The sequence below is a fragment of the Carica papaya genome, chromosome 7 (genome assembly GCF_054855325.1).
Source record: "Carica papaya isolate Zhongbai chromosome 7, ASM5485532v1, whole genome shotgun sequence".
In the NCBI taxonomy this organism is placed as follows: Eukaryota; Viridiplantae; Streptophyta; class Magnoliopsida; order Brassicales; family Caricaceae; genus Carica; species Carica papaya.
In genome coordinates, this window is record NC_142315.1 from 4,928,552 (window position 1) to 4,944,256 (window position 15,705).

The 15,705-nt window shown below is 36.0% G+C and overlaps 1 protein-coding gene across 1 annotated transcript; it reads right to left on the minus strand.

Annotated features, from left to right (window-relative positions):
* Window positions 1–900: 900 nt before the first annotated feature.
* Window positions 901–4,694, minus strand: LOC110822021 (transmembrane 9 superfamily member 2-like). The gene is made up of 7 exons (XM_022052023.2): window positions 4,435–4,694; window positions 3,660–3,700; window positions 2,993–3,575; window positions 2,714–2,851; window positions 2,425–2,581; window positions 1,852–2,336; window positions 901–1,304 (listed from the first exon to the last, which is right to left on the minus strand). The coding sequence occupies exons 1-7, from the start codon at window positions 4,581–4,583 to the stop codon at window positions 1,085–1,087; spliced, it is 1,773 nt and encodes a 590-aa protein (XP_021907715.1). The 5' UTR covers window positions 4,584–4,694; the 3' UTR covers window positions 901–1,084.
* Window positions 4,695–15,705: the final 11,011 nt, after the last annotated feature.

Sequence of the window (15,705 nt, forward strand, 5' to 3'; positions counted from 1 at the left end):
TTAAGCAAATTACTCAACAACATTTAAGTCAAATTATATACAATTTTTAATAAAGAATTAACAGTTATATCTTATACTTATAAATAGATTAAATTTAATACGGTAATAATTTTACTTCAATCTTAAAAAAAAAAAAAAAAAAAAAAAGTCACCAAATAAAGTAATCTACTTTTAGTAAGTTTAAAATAAGTCAATGGGGGGAGGCAGTAAAATGTTGATTTAAAAACTTGAGGGATTGTATACAAAGGGTTGATTTAGTCATTAGATAAGTTAGTGAAGAAAATGGCAAATTAATGGGATGCCACTTGGCTTCTTATTTGGTTCAACTGTCGGTTGCTTTTTTCCATATTATTATTGTGGGTCCCACTCATTTTCATTTTTGTTTATTATTTATGTTACGTATTAAACTTGGTTAAATATTAAAATTTTATATTTTGCTATATACTTTTGTAAAATAATAATAATAATAATAAGCTAGGTAATTTCATCCTAGTTTTGGACCACATTTGACACTTCATTAACATTTTCAATTTGATTTTTGGTTTAATCTAAAGCAAATTTATATTTTATTTTCTAAATGTAATCTCCTAATTTAACCCTAATATGCAAATCTCAGTTCAGACCAAGAAACTAGACCGAAAAGCAGACAGGACCAGCTAATTCACTCCATACTGACACACTTCCAGATCAATAACAATATATATATATATATATATATATATATATATATATTGATAATTGAGTCTCCACATAGCAGAGATGTATCGAGGACTCTCATGCAAACAAACAGTAGATTAGAAACATAATCTACTTCAATTTTCTCTCTCTCTCTCTCTCTCTAACACTTCAACTAGATATTCATCTTCTGTGCAAGACTACATCAAGAAAAACGTCAAAGAGTAAAAGAATCAAAAATTATATTGCATAGTCTCTAAAGATATGATGGTACAAAACCCAGGTTGTTACTTACTTTTCTTCAAGCAATGGTCCCAAATATATTATTCTTTTGCTTTTGATACAAGAGATGCCACAAAAAATAAGGTACAAAATTCTCTACACTGCCCTATAAAATGATTTTGACAAACTACTCACACTTAATTGAACGATATATGTGCCGTACAAAAAGCAAAGCTGCACGGAAACCTACAGTTCCAAGCATGAGGAAGAAACCGTAGCAGATACAAGCCATGTAGCCAAAGAAAAATGAAGTTTGCATGAAACCTGACATATCTGAACGTGCGTAATAGTAGTACAGGCAGTAGGCATAGATAAATATGCCGGTTGATCCACCACAAAGGAAAGATCTGTGGCAAAATCAAGCATCAAGATGAGTCCACAATGCTGCGCATATCATTTTGAAAAGCTGAAGTGCAAACGAACTCAAGCAAGAATCTTAATGAGCAAAAGCTAATCTTTCTATTTGACAGCCAAGTAGGAGTACTATTGAGTATTTGTATCATCTGCTACCCAGATACTAAATTGCTCAAGTTGAAACCAATAGAAATTAAAAATTCACTAAGAACGTCAGAATCTGTGGTGCAAATAATGATACTTGAAAATAGAAAAGGGCCTCAAATTGATTTCCTCTGTAGACTTTCTAACTATGATTAGTCAAGGTACTTAATTTCAACAGCAACAGAGCCATCAATTAATCACACCCATCTCAAATCTAATAAATTTCTAAAACAATACAATATTTTAGTTATTAAAGTCAATAAACAAAATTTCAAAAAAAAAAAAAAGAGAAAAAGTAACACATGCATCATAGTCAAAATTCCAGACTGTTTACCTCTTCTTTTTTTTTTTTGGTTGGGGGGAAGAGAGAGAAGAATGACAACAGTAAATACATACCTCCACCACCACTCATGATCTTCAGCAGCAAGTTGAAAGTAGGTCAACGCTACCGTGATAAAAGCTGTCACTATCAGGAGAATGATAAACACTATAAACAAGATGCTGTATATAGTGTAAATCCTGTGTCCCCATACACTGGCAAAAATATAATAAAGTTCAATATATATGGCACTAAATGGCAAAAATCCAGCCATTGCCATCTGAGGAATTGTCCCACGGTACCATTGCAAAGGTGGAATTTCTCTAGGATATTTAGTGGTGCGGCAAGGAGCTTGGAACTCAGCCTTGCTATTCTTCCCTGCAATCCCACCCAACACCAGCAAAGGGGATGTTACAAGTGTCCATATGAGAACTATAACCACAATCGTCCCAAATGGAAGAGCAGCAGTTGCATGATAAGTAATTGCAACAGTATTTAGAAAACAAAATGTTATAAACAGAGGCCCACAGAAGAGACATCCTGTCAACAGTAGGTTCCTAACCTGTCAAACCAGAAGACAAATGGCACATTGATTAAGCAGAACAATGCCAATTCTATATTTGAACAAAACCCAAAAATTTTTCACGTACCCAATTTGTTCCTTCTAATTGACAATAAAAGAAGGTCGCAGTGTAGCCAGCAATCCCAGAAGTGAGGGCATATATGACAACCAATGCAGTAAATAATGCTCCCCGGTTATATGGATAGAAGACACCAACTAGTGCTAGTAGAAAAATAAATACGGTACTGCAAACATGATTACATTGAGGACATCAGACAGCAGATGATGAAATATAATAATCCTGTTAATAACAGGATCTCGCTCTAGGATACAACTGATGATAAGTTAGGATAAACAGATAGGGATTAGCAACTTACAGAGTAAATAATTGAGTACCGCAACCAATAGCAGCTGCAAACAAAGACTTGAACTTAGGATATCTAAAAACATCTCCATGAATGTATTTCCACCCAGTTTCTTCTTGGTCTTCAATTGATTCCTCATCATGAGCATACCTTTCAAAGAAAGAAAGCAAAAAGAAAATGACAGGATCAGGGGGAATCAATCAAGAAGGAATAGAAGAATTGGGCAAACGACCTAGTAAACTGGAAACAAACAAATTATCAAAATGCATGGATAATAGAAATCATTCTTACTTGACAAAATCATTCTTAAGAACCCGCATGAGGATTGTAGCCAGAAAACCAGTTAGCAAAAGAACTGTCACACATGAATTAATGATTGAGAACCAATGGATCTCCAGATGATGAGGCAAAGAAGAAGACCGTGAGAATTTGTCCATCCTCTTCTCAAAAGGTGTATCTGTCTCCTTCCATTTTGCAGTGTAAAAAAAATCTACATTAACTTCTTTGTCTTCTGTAAGGTCCATGACGGCATCTGGGTCAGTTCGAACATTTATCTCAATCACTCGGTCCTTGTTGTAAAAGATTTCAAAATGAGTATGCTTAAAAAGGTAATATTTGTGTTCACTCGGGTCTTTTCCTTCCTTGTCAACCCTTCCTATGAAACCCCAAACTGGCAAGTCGTCATAATACATCTGAAAGTAGTAGTCCTTCTTGACAGCAGATCGGAACTGTGCTACTTCTTCCTTTGTCAATCTTTTCTTGCAAACAAGTTCAGATTCTTTGTCACGTAAGAAGTCAAGTTTGTAGGGAGCACTAACCAGACGATCCCCATTTAATACCTCACCAAGGGCTTCTTTCTTCTCTTTTACATGAGCTGCAATGTAATTTGAATTAGCCAAAATTGTAAAGAGATAAATATCACCAGAAAACAGAAAAGCACTAATGCACAGATACGTACCTGGCAAGCAGAATGGAAGATCAAAATAACGGTAGGTCTCACTGAAGTAAGAATATAAAACCAGAAAAAAAATGACAAAAATCAGTACCAATTATTACAGGCAGCTCTGTGATGATACAGATACAAAGTATACAGTAAGGTAATAACATAATCAATTAACATTTATCAAGAAGATCCTGAAACTCTTACCCTATTTAATTATGAGATAATATGCACTAAAACATTCAAACTAGAGTGAATTAAAAAACACGCACACCCAGCATGCCCCTATGCACATTAAAAAGAAAATAATTCCTCACGCAGGTTGACTTTATTCTTCCTATTAAGTGCTGTTTAGTGTTTAAATTCTACATCAACGAATATATGAAATAAACTTAACGAATTTCTGAAATACTTCTTTCAAGTAGATCCTGCTACAGACGACCCAAAAGGCGGGCAATTTGGCACCACCAAACAATGTTTCAGAAATGAAGTGACTCACAATTGAGTTAGCCGTTTAGCTCCAGCAAACTTAGACTGAAACCAACTAAGTTCTCAACCATTAACTAGTTTATCATAAGATGAAGAAAATTCGATTCAGCTGAAGTCACACTTAATACTATTTCTTTATTCTCTTCAAAAGTAATTCAACATATTCTTAACCAAAACTAACAAGAGCGTAATGAGCGAGAAGATAACGAAATCGACTCAGATCCAAAACAAGTAACATCAAATCTAAGGAAATCAGAGAAACAAAACCCTAAGATGATGGATCAGGCGTTAGAGAGAAACTTGCCTGGGGTTGTGAAACGGGCCGACCTTGTTGGCGTAGAGAGGCACTTGATCTCCCTCCTTGTACCGGTGATCCGATGCGTCAGATCTCACGCCATTCCGTGCCAACAAGATCACTAGGGCGATGAGTATCATCACCAGCCTGCTCTTCATTTTCCCTCGTTTTTGCTTCGTTTCACTGCAGAAAACGGGGGTATTCCGAAGAGAGTAACGAAGAAAGCGAACAGAGCCAGAGATGTAAAAAGGGGGAGGATTTATTTAATTTAGTTTTTAATTAGTCGTTAATTTTATATATTTATTATTCAAACAAGTTTCTTGTTACTCATGTACTGTTTGTATGTAATACTTTTCCATTGGGACTAACCCATTGTCTATATTTAGCTATTTGTAATGGACAATGTTTAGAATCTTCACTATTTAATTTAATTTTTAAATCATTAAAAATAAATATAAATTTAAATTATTTTATAATTATAACTACATCTCAAAATTATTATTATTATATATATATATATTTTTATTCAGTTAGTTCTAAATTTAAATTACATTTCACCAATAACCACAAATTATCTGTTAATTTTTTAAGATTAGTCGTTTCGAACCTCTTTTTAGTTTCTTCCAAACTTAATCCTCGTCATTGATAAATCACCCAAATTCGGATTTACAAGCAATGACAATTGACTATAAATATTCGCTTTTGTTATAGGTCCTTTTAGTAAAATTAAGATTGAAGAATATTGAGCTTAAAATATTTGTATCATCTCTTTATAAGGAAGTATAAATATTGAAAAAGGAAAATAACGAAGTAAAAGTAAAATTAATAGAATATGAGAATATAAAAGATGAAAATTTGACATTAAAGGACAAAATCAAATATTTAAATAACATACTCTCTAGATTTGTTCAAAGATATAGACTTTCTAAGGCGAAAATTTTTTAAAAATTATTTTGTGAATTATACTAATTCAAGTTCTTATTTTGTAATTTGTAAATTTTTTTTATTAAAATATCATATTTTACATACATGTTCTATTAAAATAAATACTTATTTTGAGTTAAAAAATATGATTTTTTTTAAATTAATCACATATTTTAATGCTGACCATCATGGACCAAAAAAATTTGGTTAACAAAGACAAAAGATTGATTGTGATTTTAGGTTTTTCTCTACTAATTATGAAAATTAAATAGTATTGTCGATTGTTGTTTACTATCTATTGGAAAAAAATCAATTGTTTGGTGGAGAAGAAGCCACCAAAATGAGTAAGGATGAATCACTGTGTCACAACTAGTTAAATCGTAAATAAGATGGATTTGAAGAACTAGAAACTCAATTATTTTATGAATTTAGAAGTTCCATACAATTTGTTTAAATCAGTCTTGTTTTCTTCTTTTTGTAGATCGATTCACTTGAACTGACTCAATTTTTTCTCATTTTTTGTTTAATCGACTTTTCAAAATACAATATATCAAATACTATATCATTTAATATATATTTGTCCTATGTATTAGTCCAATTATGTAGTGACCTGGAACTTAAAAGGAAATAAATTATAAATTGAATGTAGAAGCGAAATAATAAAGTTAGGGTTCACATTTCTTACACGATAATTTAAAATACCCAAAAGGAATACGAGAATGACCATTTTAAAAGAATAAACGAAAAATTAAAGAAATAAATGGAAGATAAACAACTGGGCATCCTATTAGCAACCATCTTGTGCATTGGGATCTGGATATTGATCCTCTTGATATGAAATAGTTAATGAAAGAATGAGCTATACTAGCATAGTAAAAATGTCACACTACTCAACGATACAAAAATGAAAGTTGGTATAAATCATAAAAATAACTAATTGAGCTCTTAATTTAAGTAAATTCATTTATTATAACTAAAATCATTTATCGCATATTTAACATAGCAAGATTTTCAAAACTGACTCATAGAATCAATAACATAACCAATATCATAATCTCATATTCAATTTGGCAGAACAATAACTTTATCTTTTATCTGCCTACTAGTATCCATTGGAGTCCATAAGGATGTCCCTATTATACGTGAACCATTATTCAATATTATCAACTACCTGACCGTCCTCATACCCCGTCCGATATGAACATTAAAAGTATCACCCCTCAAATATCTCGTCCGGTATGAAGGTGAAATGGACGTCTCCATACCTCATCTAGTATAAGCACCAAAAATATTAATCCTCGATACCTCGTCCGGTATAAGGATGAAACGGACCGTCCTCATACCTCATCCGGTATGAACACAAAAATATCAATCTTCGATACCCCGTCCGGTATGAAGCAACGTTCACGGTAGGGTTTCTTATGTACCTGATCCGTCAACCATCTCCCAGGATATCCAATAAAGCTATCATTCATCCATTCAGTAAATCAAGCAATTTTTCATCTATATTTAATTTTTCAGTTTTTCAATTTAACTGTAAACCATACAAAACAAGCAATACATGCATCAAAGAAATACAATCGGATTATCATACCAATTCTAATGTATTATCATGCATTTGAAACTATAAAATATATCAATCAATTAAAATATGACAAACAGTAATAAATAACCGGTTTCACCTCCATTAGTAATCTTTAATTATCGATATTTCTAAATCACACAAAATACCATATTATTTGTAATCAAACTTCAATTCTATAACAGAAAAAAAGGTGAGAGATTCTTACTCGAATCGGTGGCCAAAATGCTAAACTTTTAACTGCATCTACTAGCAGTCCTCGAGTTTCCTGAATTTTTCTTTCGATATTAAAAAGCGCTTCGAGTACCTAAAAATACTCCAAAAAATTTAAAATCGGTGTTAGAAATCTTTTCAAACTAATTTCGAAATTCCAGTACGGTGTCGTCGCCCACGGCGGCGGTTTGCCTCAGGCTAGCCGTGTTCGGCCAGTTTTGACCAATTTTATACTCATCCCTGGCAGAAAACACGTTAAGGGACCTTGGTTGGCTGAAAAAAGTCAAAAAATAAAAACTCACCGGTGGTAGAATTTTCTGGTGCGGCGGCTCCGCCGGCTCACTTTCGCGGTTGGGTGTTTTTCTTCGATCAACCTGTAGAAAATAGAACAGTGAATATAATGGTGAAAAAATTGTACGAAACGGGAATTGGGAAGGAGCTCATCGGAGGCAATTTTTTGTTTTTTCTGCAGCAGCATCGTTGGGCTTTACCTGCAATTTTTGCCTCATCCGCTGGTCTTTTGGCTATAATTTTGCCATGGGGGTGTTCAAAATCAAAATTTGAGCAACTGGGAGAATTTTTACCTTTTTTGGCAGTCGGAGATGGCTCCGGCACGGCAACGGGCGACGGTCGACTCCATTCCTAGCGACTGGTTCTTCTTCTCCGGCGGGGGGGCTGGCGACTAGGGTTAGGGTTTGGTGTGGAGTGGGGTATTTATATCCATCTTTTTTTAATCTAGGCTGTCTATCGCATTTGATGTTAATCGTCCGATCACATTTAATGATGGAATGAATCTGGACCGTTCATCGCTATTTGATCTGGACCTTTTGATCGTGTTTAAGAGAAAATAAATATGAACCGTTCATCATATTGATTGCGACTGTCCGATCGTGCTTAAGGAGGGAACGAATCTAAATTGTCCATGCGCGGGAATAAATTTAGATCGTCCGATTACGGGCACGCGGATTGCTAGCGTGGCCTCCTGCATGGCACCGCGTTAGCATGCCTTGCCACGCAGCACGCTCCAGTTCATCGGGGCTGCTGACTTAGTAGTCCTACGTAGTACATTTTTTCTAAATTACATTTTGACCTCTAATTTCTGATTTTTGTTTTAAAAATACCCCTAAAACCCAAAAATTCACCATTTTTTCCCAAAATTATTTTCAATTTCATCATCAACCTATTTTTTCTTAATTTTTACATTAAATAAAAATTTAAAAATTATATTTTATACATTAATTTAAAATTTTAAAATTAATTCCGAATATTACAACTCTCCTGCACTTAAAAGAAATTTGGTCCATCAAATTTGTCTCTTTCTCATTTAATCAAACAATTGGGGATATTGGGTTCTGAAGTCTTATTTTAGCTCCCATGTGGCCTCTCCCTATGTATGATTTTGCCATAGGACCTTAACGAAGAAAATTTCTCGGTTGCAGAGTATTCTACTCTTTCGGTCCACAATACCTACCAGTATCTCCTCGTAGGATAGATCCTTCTAGAGTGAAAGGAGCTCATGGGCCAAGATGTGAGAGGGGTCTGGGTTGTACTTGTGTAGCATGGATATATGGAACGCATTATGGACCCTGAATAGTTATGGAAACAATGCCAGTCTGTAAGCGGCTGTGCCAATTCTGTCTAAAATTTGAAATGACTCAATAAACTGGGGATTTAGTTTGTTTCTCTTGCCAAACCTACTGATTTTCTTAAAAAGAGTGACCTTAAAGAACATTCGATCACCTTTCTCAAATTCTAAATCCTTCCTCCGGGTATCCGCATAACTCTTCTGCCTGCTTTGAGTCGTCTGAATGTTCTTTCTGATATTAACTATTTTGGTTATAGTCTCCTCTACAAGATCTGAACTGAACAATTTTCTATCACCTATTTCTTCCCAACAGATCAATGATCTGCATAGACGGCCATACAACGCTTCGTATGGAGCCATGTCAATACTTACTTGGTAGCTGTTATTGTAGGCGAACTCTATTAGGGGTAAATGATCATCCCAATAGTCCTCAAAGTCAAAAACACAAGTTCAGAGAATATCCTCTAGTATGCAGATCGTCATTTTTGATTGTCAATCGGTCTGAGGGTGAAATACAGTACTAAGGGACAGTTTCGTTCTCATAACTTGCTGAAAACTAGACCAGAACTGAGAATTGAACCTGAGGTCCTTGTCGGATACTACTGTCATTAGCACTCCATGTAATCTAACTATTTTCCGGATATACATTCTTGCTAGCTTATGTAAGGAGTTGGTCATCTTAGTGAGTCAGTCAACAATTATCCAAATGACATTATGTCTCGAGCGTGCCCTAAGCAATCCTGCCACGAAATCTACTATGATATATTTCCATTTTTACTCCGGAATTGGTAATAGTTGAAGTAACTCATCTGGGCGTTGATGCTCTGCCTTGACTTGCTGACATACTAAACACTTGGAAACAAAGTCGGCCACATCTTTTTTTATCCAATTCCACCAAAATCGGGGTCACATACTTTGATACATTTTAGTGCTTTCGAGATGCATGACAAACTTTGAGTTATGAATCTCTGTCATGATGTCTCTTTTTAGCTAATTGTCGCTTGAAACATACATTCTGTCATGAAATCTAAGTAACCTATCGGCAGATACTCGAAATTCTGAATTTACTCCTTGTTCTGTATCTTTCTTGAGGGCTACTACGGTGGAATCGGCGGATTAGACTTCTTTTATTCTCTGGATCAACTCAAGTTGAACAGTTAGGTGGGCCAAACATGTAACTTTCTTCAGGTCCTAAAGTCGTACCTATTGTGCAGCCCCTATTACCCTGCATTTTGAAACAATTAAGTGAACTAATATACCTGTACTTTTTCGGCTGAGTGCATCGGCCACCACATTACCCTTACTCGGGTGATACAAGATGTTGTAATCATAGTCTTTGAGGAGTTCTATCCATCTTCTCTGATGCATGTTGAAATCATTTTGAGTGAATATGTATTTCAAGCTCTTATGGTGGGTATAGATCTGAAAGGACTCCCCATACAAGTAATGACACCAAGTCTTCAAAACATGGATAATCGCGGCAAGTTCTAAGTCATAAGTAGGGTAGTTGTTCTCGTGACTCTTCAACTGCATGGACCCATAGGCTATGACCTTCTCATGCTGCATCAGAATACAACCCAACCCTAGGTAGGAGGTATCACTATAAACTGCTTATTCACATGTCCTGTTCGACAAGACCAACACAGATGCAGTAGTCAACTATTTCTTTAGTTCTGAAAAACTCCTTTCACAGACCTCGTTCCACTCAAACTTGATGTTCTTCCTTGTGAGCCGAGCCAAATGAGCAGATAGGTTAGAAAATCCTTCCACAAACTTGCGGTAATAACCTGTCATCCCCAAAAAGCTATGAATCTCCTTGACTGATGTCAATTTTTTTCAGCCGAGCACTGCCTCAACTTTTTCGGGGTTCACTGAGACTCAATCCCTTGATATGATGTGTCTTATGAAGGTAGTCTGCTCGAGCCAGAACCCACACTTACTCAACTTTGCATACAACTTCTTTTCTTTGAGAACCTACAAAACCTGAGTCAGATGGTGAACGTGTTCCTCTCTCCTTTTTAAATAGATTAGGATATGATCGATGAATAGAATGACGAACTAATCCAGGAATTATCTGAAAATCATGTTCATCAAATCCATAAAGATGGCTGGTGCATTGGTTAGTCCAAATGGCATGACCAGGAACTCATAGTGTTCGTACCTGATTCGAAAAGTTATTTCAGGAATGTCTTCTACATTGATCTTTACCCGATGGTAACTTGAACGCATGTTTATTTTGGAGAAGACTTAGGTACCCTACAACTGATCAAAAATGTCATCGATCATGGGGAAGGGGTACTTGTTTTTTATCGTGATTTTGTTCAAACCTCTGTAGTCAATATATAACCTGAACATCCTATCTTCATTCCTTGCAAATGTGACTCTAGTACCCCAAGGGGACACATTATGTCGGATGAATCCATTATCCTGTAATTCATTTATATGTTTTCTTAGCTCCTACATCTCAACACAACTCATACGGTAAAGGGCAATCAAAATAAACTGGGTGCTTGGCTGAAGGTTTATGATGAATTCAACTTCTATGTCCACTAACAGTCCAGTTAGTTCATATGGGAATACATCTAAAAAGTCTCGAACTACTAGAATCTCTCAAATATAAATTTCTTTCTTAGATTTGCCTAGTTAGAAAAAAACAGCCATGTTAAACCACTTAATAATAAGAAAATTGTCATGAAAGAATAATGTTTAAATTTTTTTATTAATTTGTAAATGACTCTTCATTAGGAGAGTTGAATATAAGTTTCTTATGGAAATAATCTATAGTGGTGTGATACGCATCTAGTAAGTTCATTCCTAAAATTACATCAAAGTTCCCCATGTTAATGTCTATTAAGTTCACATTGAATTTTCTATCTGATATATCTATGATACAGGCTCTGTATATAACCTCATCTAGTAATGTTTTACTCCCAAGAGTAGATACAAACAATACAAAACCAAGTCTTTCAGGTAATATATTCAAGTTTGGTGCAAAGATATATGAAACAAATGAATGTGAGGTACTAGTATCAATCAAAACATATACAAGATGATTACAGATAGTTTACATACCATGTATCACATCTGGGTTGGCTTCTGCATCTTATTGAGTGAGGTTGTAAGCGCTGGCCTAGATAGGAGGTCTGACCTAGTTCTGGTTCCTCAGACACTCCATCGCATAATGTTGAGCACTCCCACGTATGCGGCAAGTATTGTTGAGGCGATAGCAGGGTCGGTCCCCATGATCCTTGCCACAGTGCTGGCAAATCCTACGACGACCTATTGTTGGAATTTGAGAAGGAGCCTGAGTCATCGACCTAGGTCTCTTGTTATGCTAAACAGGTGCAGTGAGTGCTGGTTTGCAGTGAAAAATCGAGGGCTTGAGATTCCTTACTGCTTGAGGAAAAATGCGAAGGTTCCTCTCCACTAGCTGTGCCTTGGTCAGAACAGCAGAGTAAGTACTGAGCTCAAACACATACAATTGTTGCCTAATCTCAAGATGGAGGCCCCACTCAAACATTTTTGCCTTTCTGCCTACATCCATCATGCTCTCAGGGGAATACCTGCCTAACTCTAAGAACTTTCGGGTATATTTTGATATAATCATATCACCTTGGACCAAGTGTACAAACTACATTTTCTTCAGATATTGAAGATGTTCTAGGAGGTATTTTGCATTGAAAATTATCAAGAATTATTCCCAAGTGACTAGAACGGACATGGTGGCCTGCTTGAGTTACCACCAGCAGTCTGCCTCTCCCACCAGCATGTAGGTGATAAGTATGACTCTCTGTTTGGGAATCACCCCAAGAGGCATGAAGGTCTTCTTTATCTCAGTCAACCAGTACTTGGCCTCTTCAAATGAGGATATCCCTATAAAAGTAGATGAGTTTAGTCTTTTATACATCTTAATATAGCCTGGGTCCATCATAGAAAGAACTAGGTCCCGTGGAAGAGGGACTGGGCTGTGTTAGGGATGGATTGGACGACCATGTAGTGGTATTGGATGATATAGTGGAGGTATCAAATTATATCGTGGTGGTGCCGAGTAATGCAGTTGGGGCACTGGGTTATATTGTGGTAGTATCGGGTGATGCGGTTAGGGCATCAGAGCATACTGTATTGGTGTCGGATGATACTGTGGATGAGTAGGGTCGTACCAGGATGGCTCAGGATCCTCTCGCTATATGGGTGGCTCAACCTTTGGTAGTAGGGGAGGGTCATGTGACTCATTCTTTTCCTCCCGGGCCTGCTGGGCAGCGATGAGTATCTCCAACATTTCAAATAGTCGGTCCACATCCTCTCGAAGCGAACCCTCCCGAGCTGCTCAGTTTAGTGGGGGTTTTTCTCTCGTCATCTATTTGTACCTGTATTTCACAATGAATGGTTGAGTGATAATCCATTATTTTTGGTGTTTCATGAGGTTTTTGTGTAAGGAATAGTTCCAAGGAATGCGGCTCTAATACCAGCTGTAGCGACCCAGAACTTAAAAGGAAATAAATTATAAATTGAATGCGGAAGCGAAATAATAAAATTAGGGTTCACATTTCTTACACAATAATTTAAAATACCTAATAGGGCTACGAGAATGACCCTTTTAAAAGAATAAATGAAAAATCAAAGAAACAAATAGAAGATAAATAACTGGGCATGCTATTCATAATTCTCTTGTGGATCGGGATCTGGATCTTGATCCTCTTGATATGAAATAGTTAATGAAAGAGTGAGCTACACTACCCAGTAAGAATGTCACACTACTCACCGATACAAAAATGAAGGTTGGTAGAAATTATAAAAACAACTAATTGAGCTTATAATTTAAGTAAATTCATTTATCATAACTAAAATCATTTACCACATATTTACTGTAGTAAGATTTTCAAAACTGACTCATAGAGGTAATAACATAACCAACATCATAATCTCTATTCAATTTGTCAGAACAATAACTTTATTTTTTATCTACCTACTGGTATCCATGGGGGTACGTTGTGATGTCCTTACTATACATGAACCATTATTCAATATTGTAAACTACTTGGCTATCCCTATACCATATCTAGTATGAGTGCCAAAAGTATCATCCATCAAATACCCCATCTAGTATGAAGGTGAAATGGGTCGTCCCCATACCCCGTCTGGTATGAGCGCCAAAATATCAATCCTCGATACCTCGTCTGGTATGAGACAATGTTCATAATAGGGTTTCCTATGTACTTGATCCGTCCACTATCTCCCAGGATATCCAGTAAGACTACCATTCATCCATTTAGTTAATCAATCAATTTTTCATTTACATTTAATTTTTTAATTTTCTAATTTAACTGTAAACCACGCAAAATAAGCAATACATGCATCAATGAAATATAATTGGATCATCATACCAATTATAGTGTATTATCATATATTCGAAACTGTAAAATTAATCAATTAATTAAAACATGACAAATAATAATAAATAACCAGTTCCAGCTCTATTAGTAACATTTAATTATCGATATTTTTAAATCACGCAAAATATCGTATTATTTATAATCAAACTTCAATTCGATAACAGAGAATAAGGTGAAAGATTATTACTTGAATTAGTATTCAAAATGCTAAACTTTCAGCTGCGCCTACTAGCGGTCCTCGGTTCTCGGAATTTTTCTTCGGATATTAAAACAAGTTTCGAGTACCTAGAGATACCCCAAAAAACTCAAAATCGGTGTTAGAAACTATTTTCAGCCAATTTTGGAATTCCAGCACGACGGCGGCGCCGTGCTCCGGTGATGGTCCTGCTTCCCATGGCGGCGGTTTGCTTCGGACTAATTGTTTTCGGCTAGTTTTGGCCGATTTTAGCCGGTTTTATACTCATCCTTACGAGAACATACGTTAAGGAGTCTCAGTTGGCTGAAAAAAGTCAAAAAATAAAAACTCACCAGCGACAGAATTTTTCGGTGCGGCGGCTCTACTGGCTCACCTTCGTGGTTGAGTGTTTTTCTTCAGTCAACCTCTAGAAAACAGAACGGTGAATACAATGGTAAAAAAATTGCACGAAACGAGAATCGAAAAGGGGCTCATCGGAGGCAATTTTTGATTTTTTCTGCAGCGAGGCCACCAGGCTTTATCCGTAGTTTTCAGCCCATCCGCCGGTCCTTTGACTCCGATTTGGCCATGAGAGTGTTCAAAATCAAATTTCGAGCAATTGAGACAATTTTTACCTTTTTTAGTGGTCGGAGATGGCTCTAGCGTGGCGGCGGCCGGCGGTTGGCTCCCTTCTCGGCGACTGGTTCTTCTTCTCAGGCAGGGGTGGGGTAGCTAGCTGATAGGGTTAGGGTTTGGTGTGAAGTGAGGTATTTATATTTGTCTCCTTTTAATCTGGGCCGTCCATCGTATTTGATATCAACCGTCCGATTGCATTTAATAAAAGAATGAATATGGACCGTTCATCACGATTTAATCTAGACCACACGATTGCGTTTAAAGAAAAAACGAATATGAACCGTTCATCGCGTTTGATTGCGATCGTCCAATCGCGTTTGAGGAAGGAACAGATCCGGATCGTCCACGCGCGCAGAAACAAATCCTGATCGTTCGATCGCAGGCACGCGGATCATCAGCGTGGCCTCCCGTGTGGCACCGCGTTAGCGTTTTTTGCCATGCGACGCGGTTCGGTTTGTCGAGTCTTTTAACGGGACAGTCATACGTGACACATTTTTTTAAATTACATTTTAATCCCTAATTTCTGATTTTTCTTTTAAAAATATCTAAGAACCCAAATTTTCATATATTATTCTTAAAATTATTTTCAATTTCATACTTTACTTATTTTTTCTTAATTTTTACATTAAATAAAAATTTAAAATTTTAAAAATTATATTTTATATATTAATTTTAAATTTTTAAAAATTAATTCCGAGTATTACAAATTAGATAATGTTACGTGTTTAATATAGATCTACATGATATTTTTACTAACATTATTAGTGTGCAT

What these genes read in the sequence shown, in the direction of transcription:
- LOC110822021 (XM_022052023.2), bottom strand. Translation starts at nt 4,583, where the DNA reads ATGAAGAGCAGGCTGGTGATGATACTCATCGCCCTAGTGATCTTGTTG. An exon ending in GGCCCGTTTCACAACCCCAG is followed by an intron (nt 3,701 to 4,434) that starts GCAAGTTTCTCT and finishes TTCTTACTTCAG; the next exon opens with TGAGACCTACCGTTATTTTG. An exon ending in GGTACTCAATTATTTACTCT is followed by an intron (nt 2,582 to 2,713) that starts GTAAGTTGCTAA and finishes TCATGTTTGCAG; the next exon opens with TACCGTATTTATTTTTCTAC.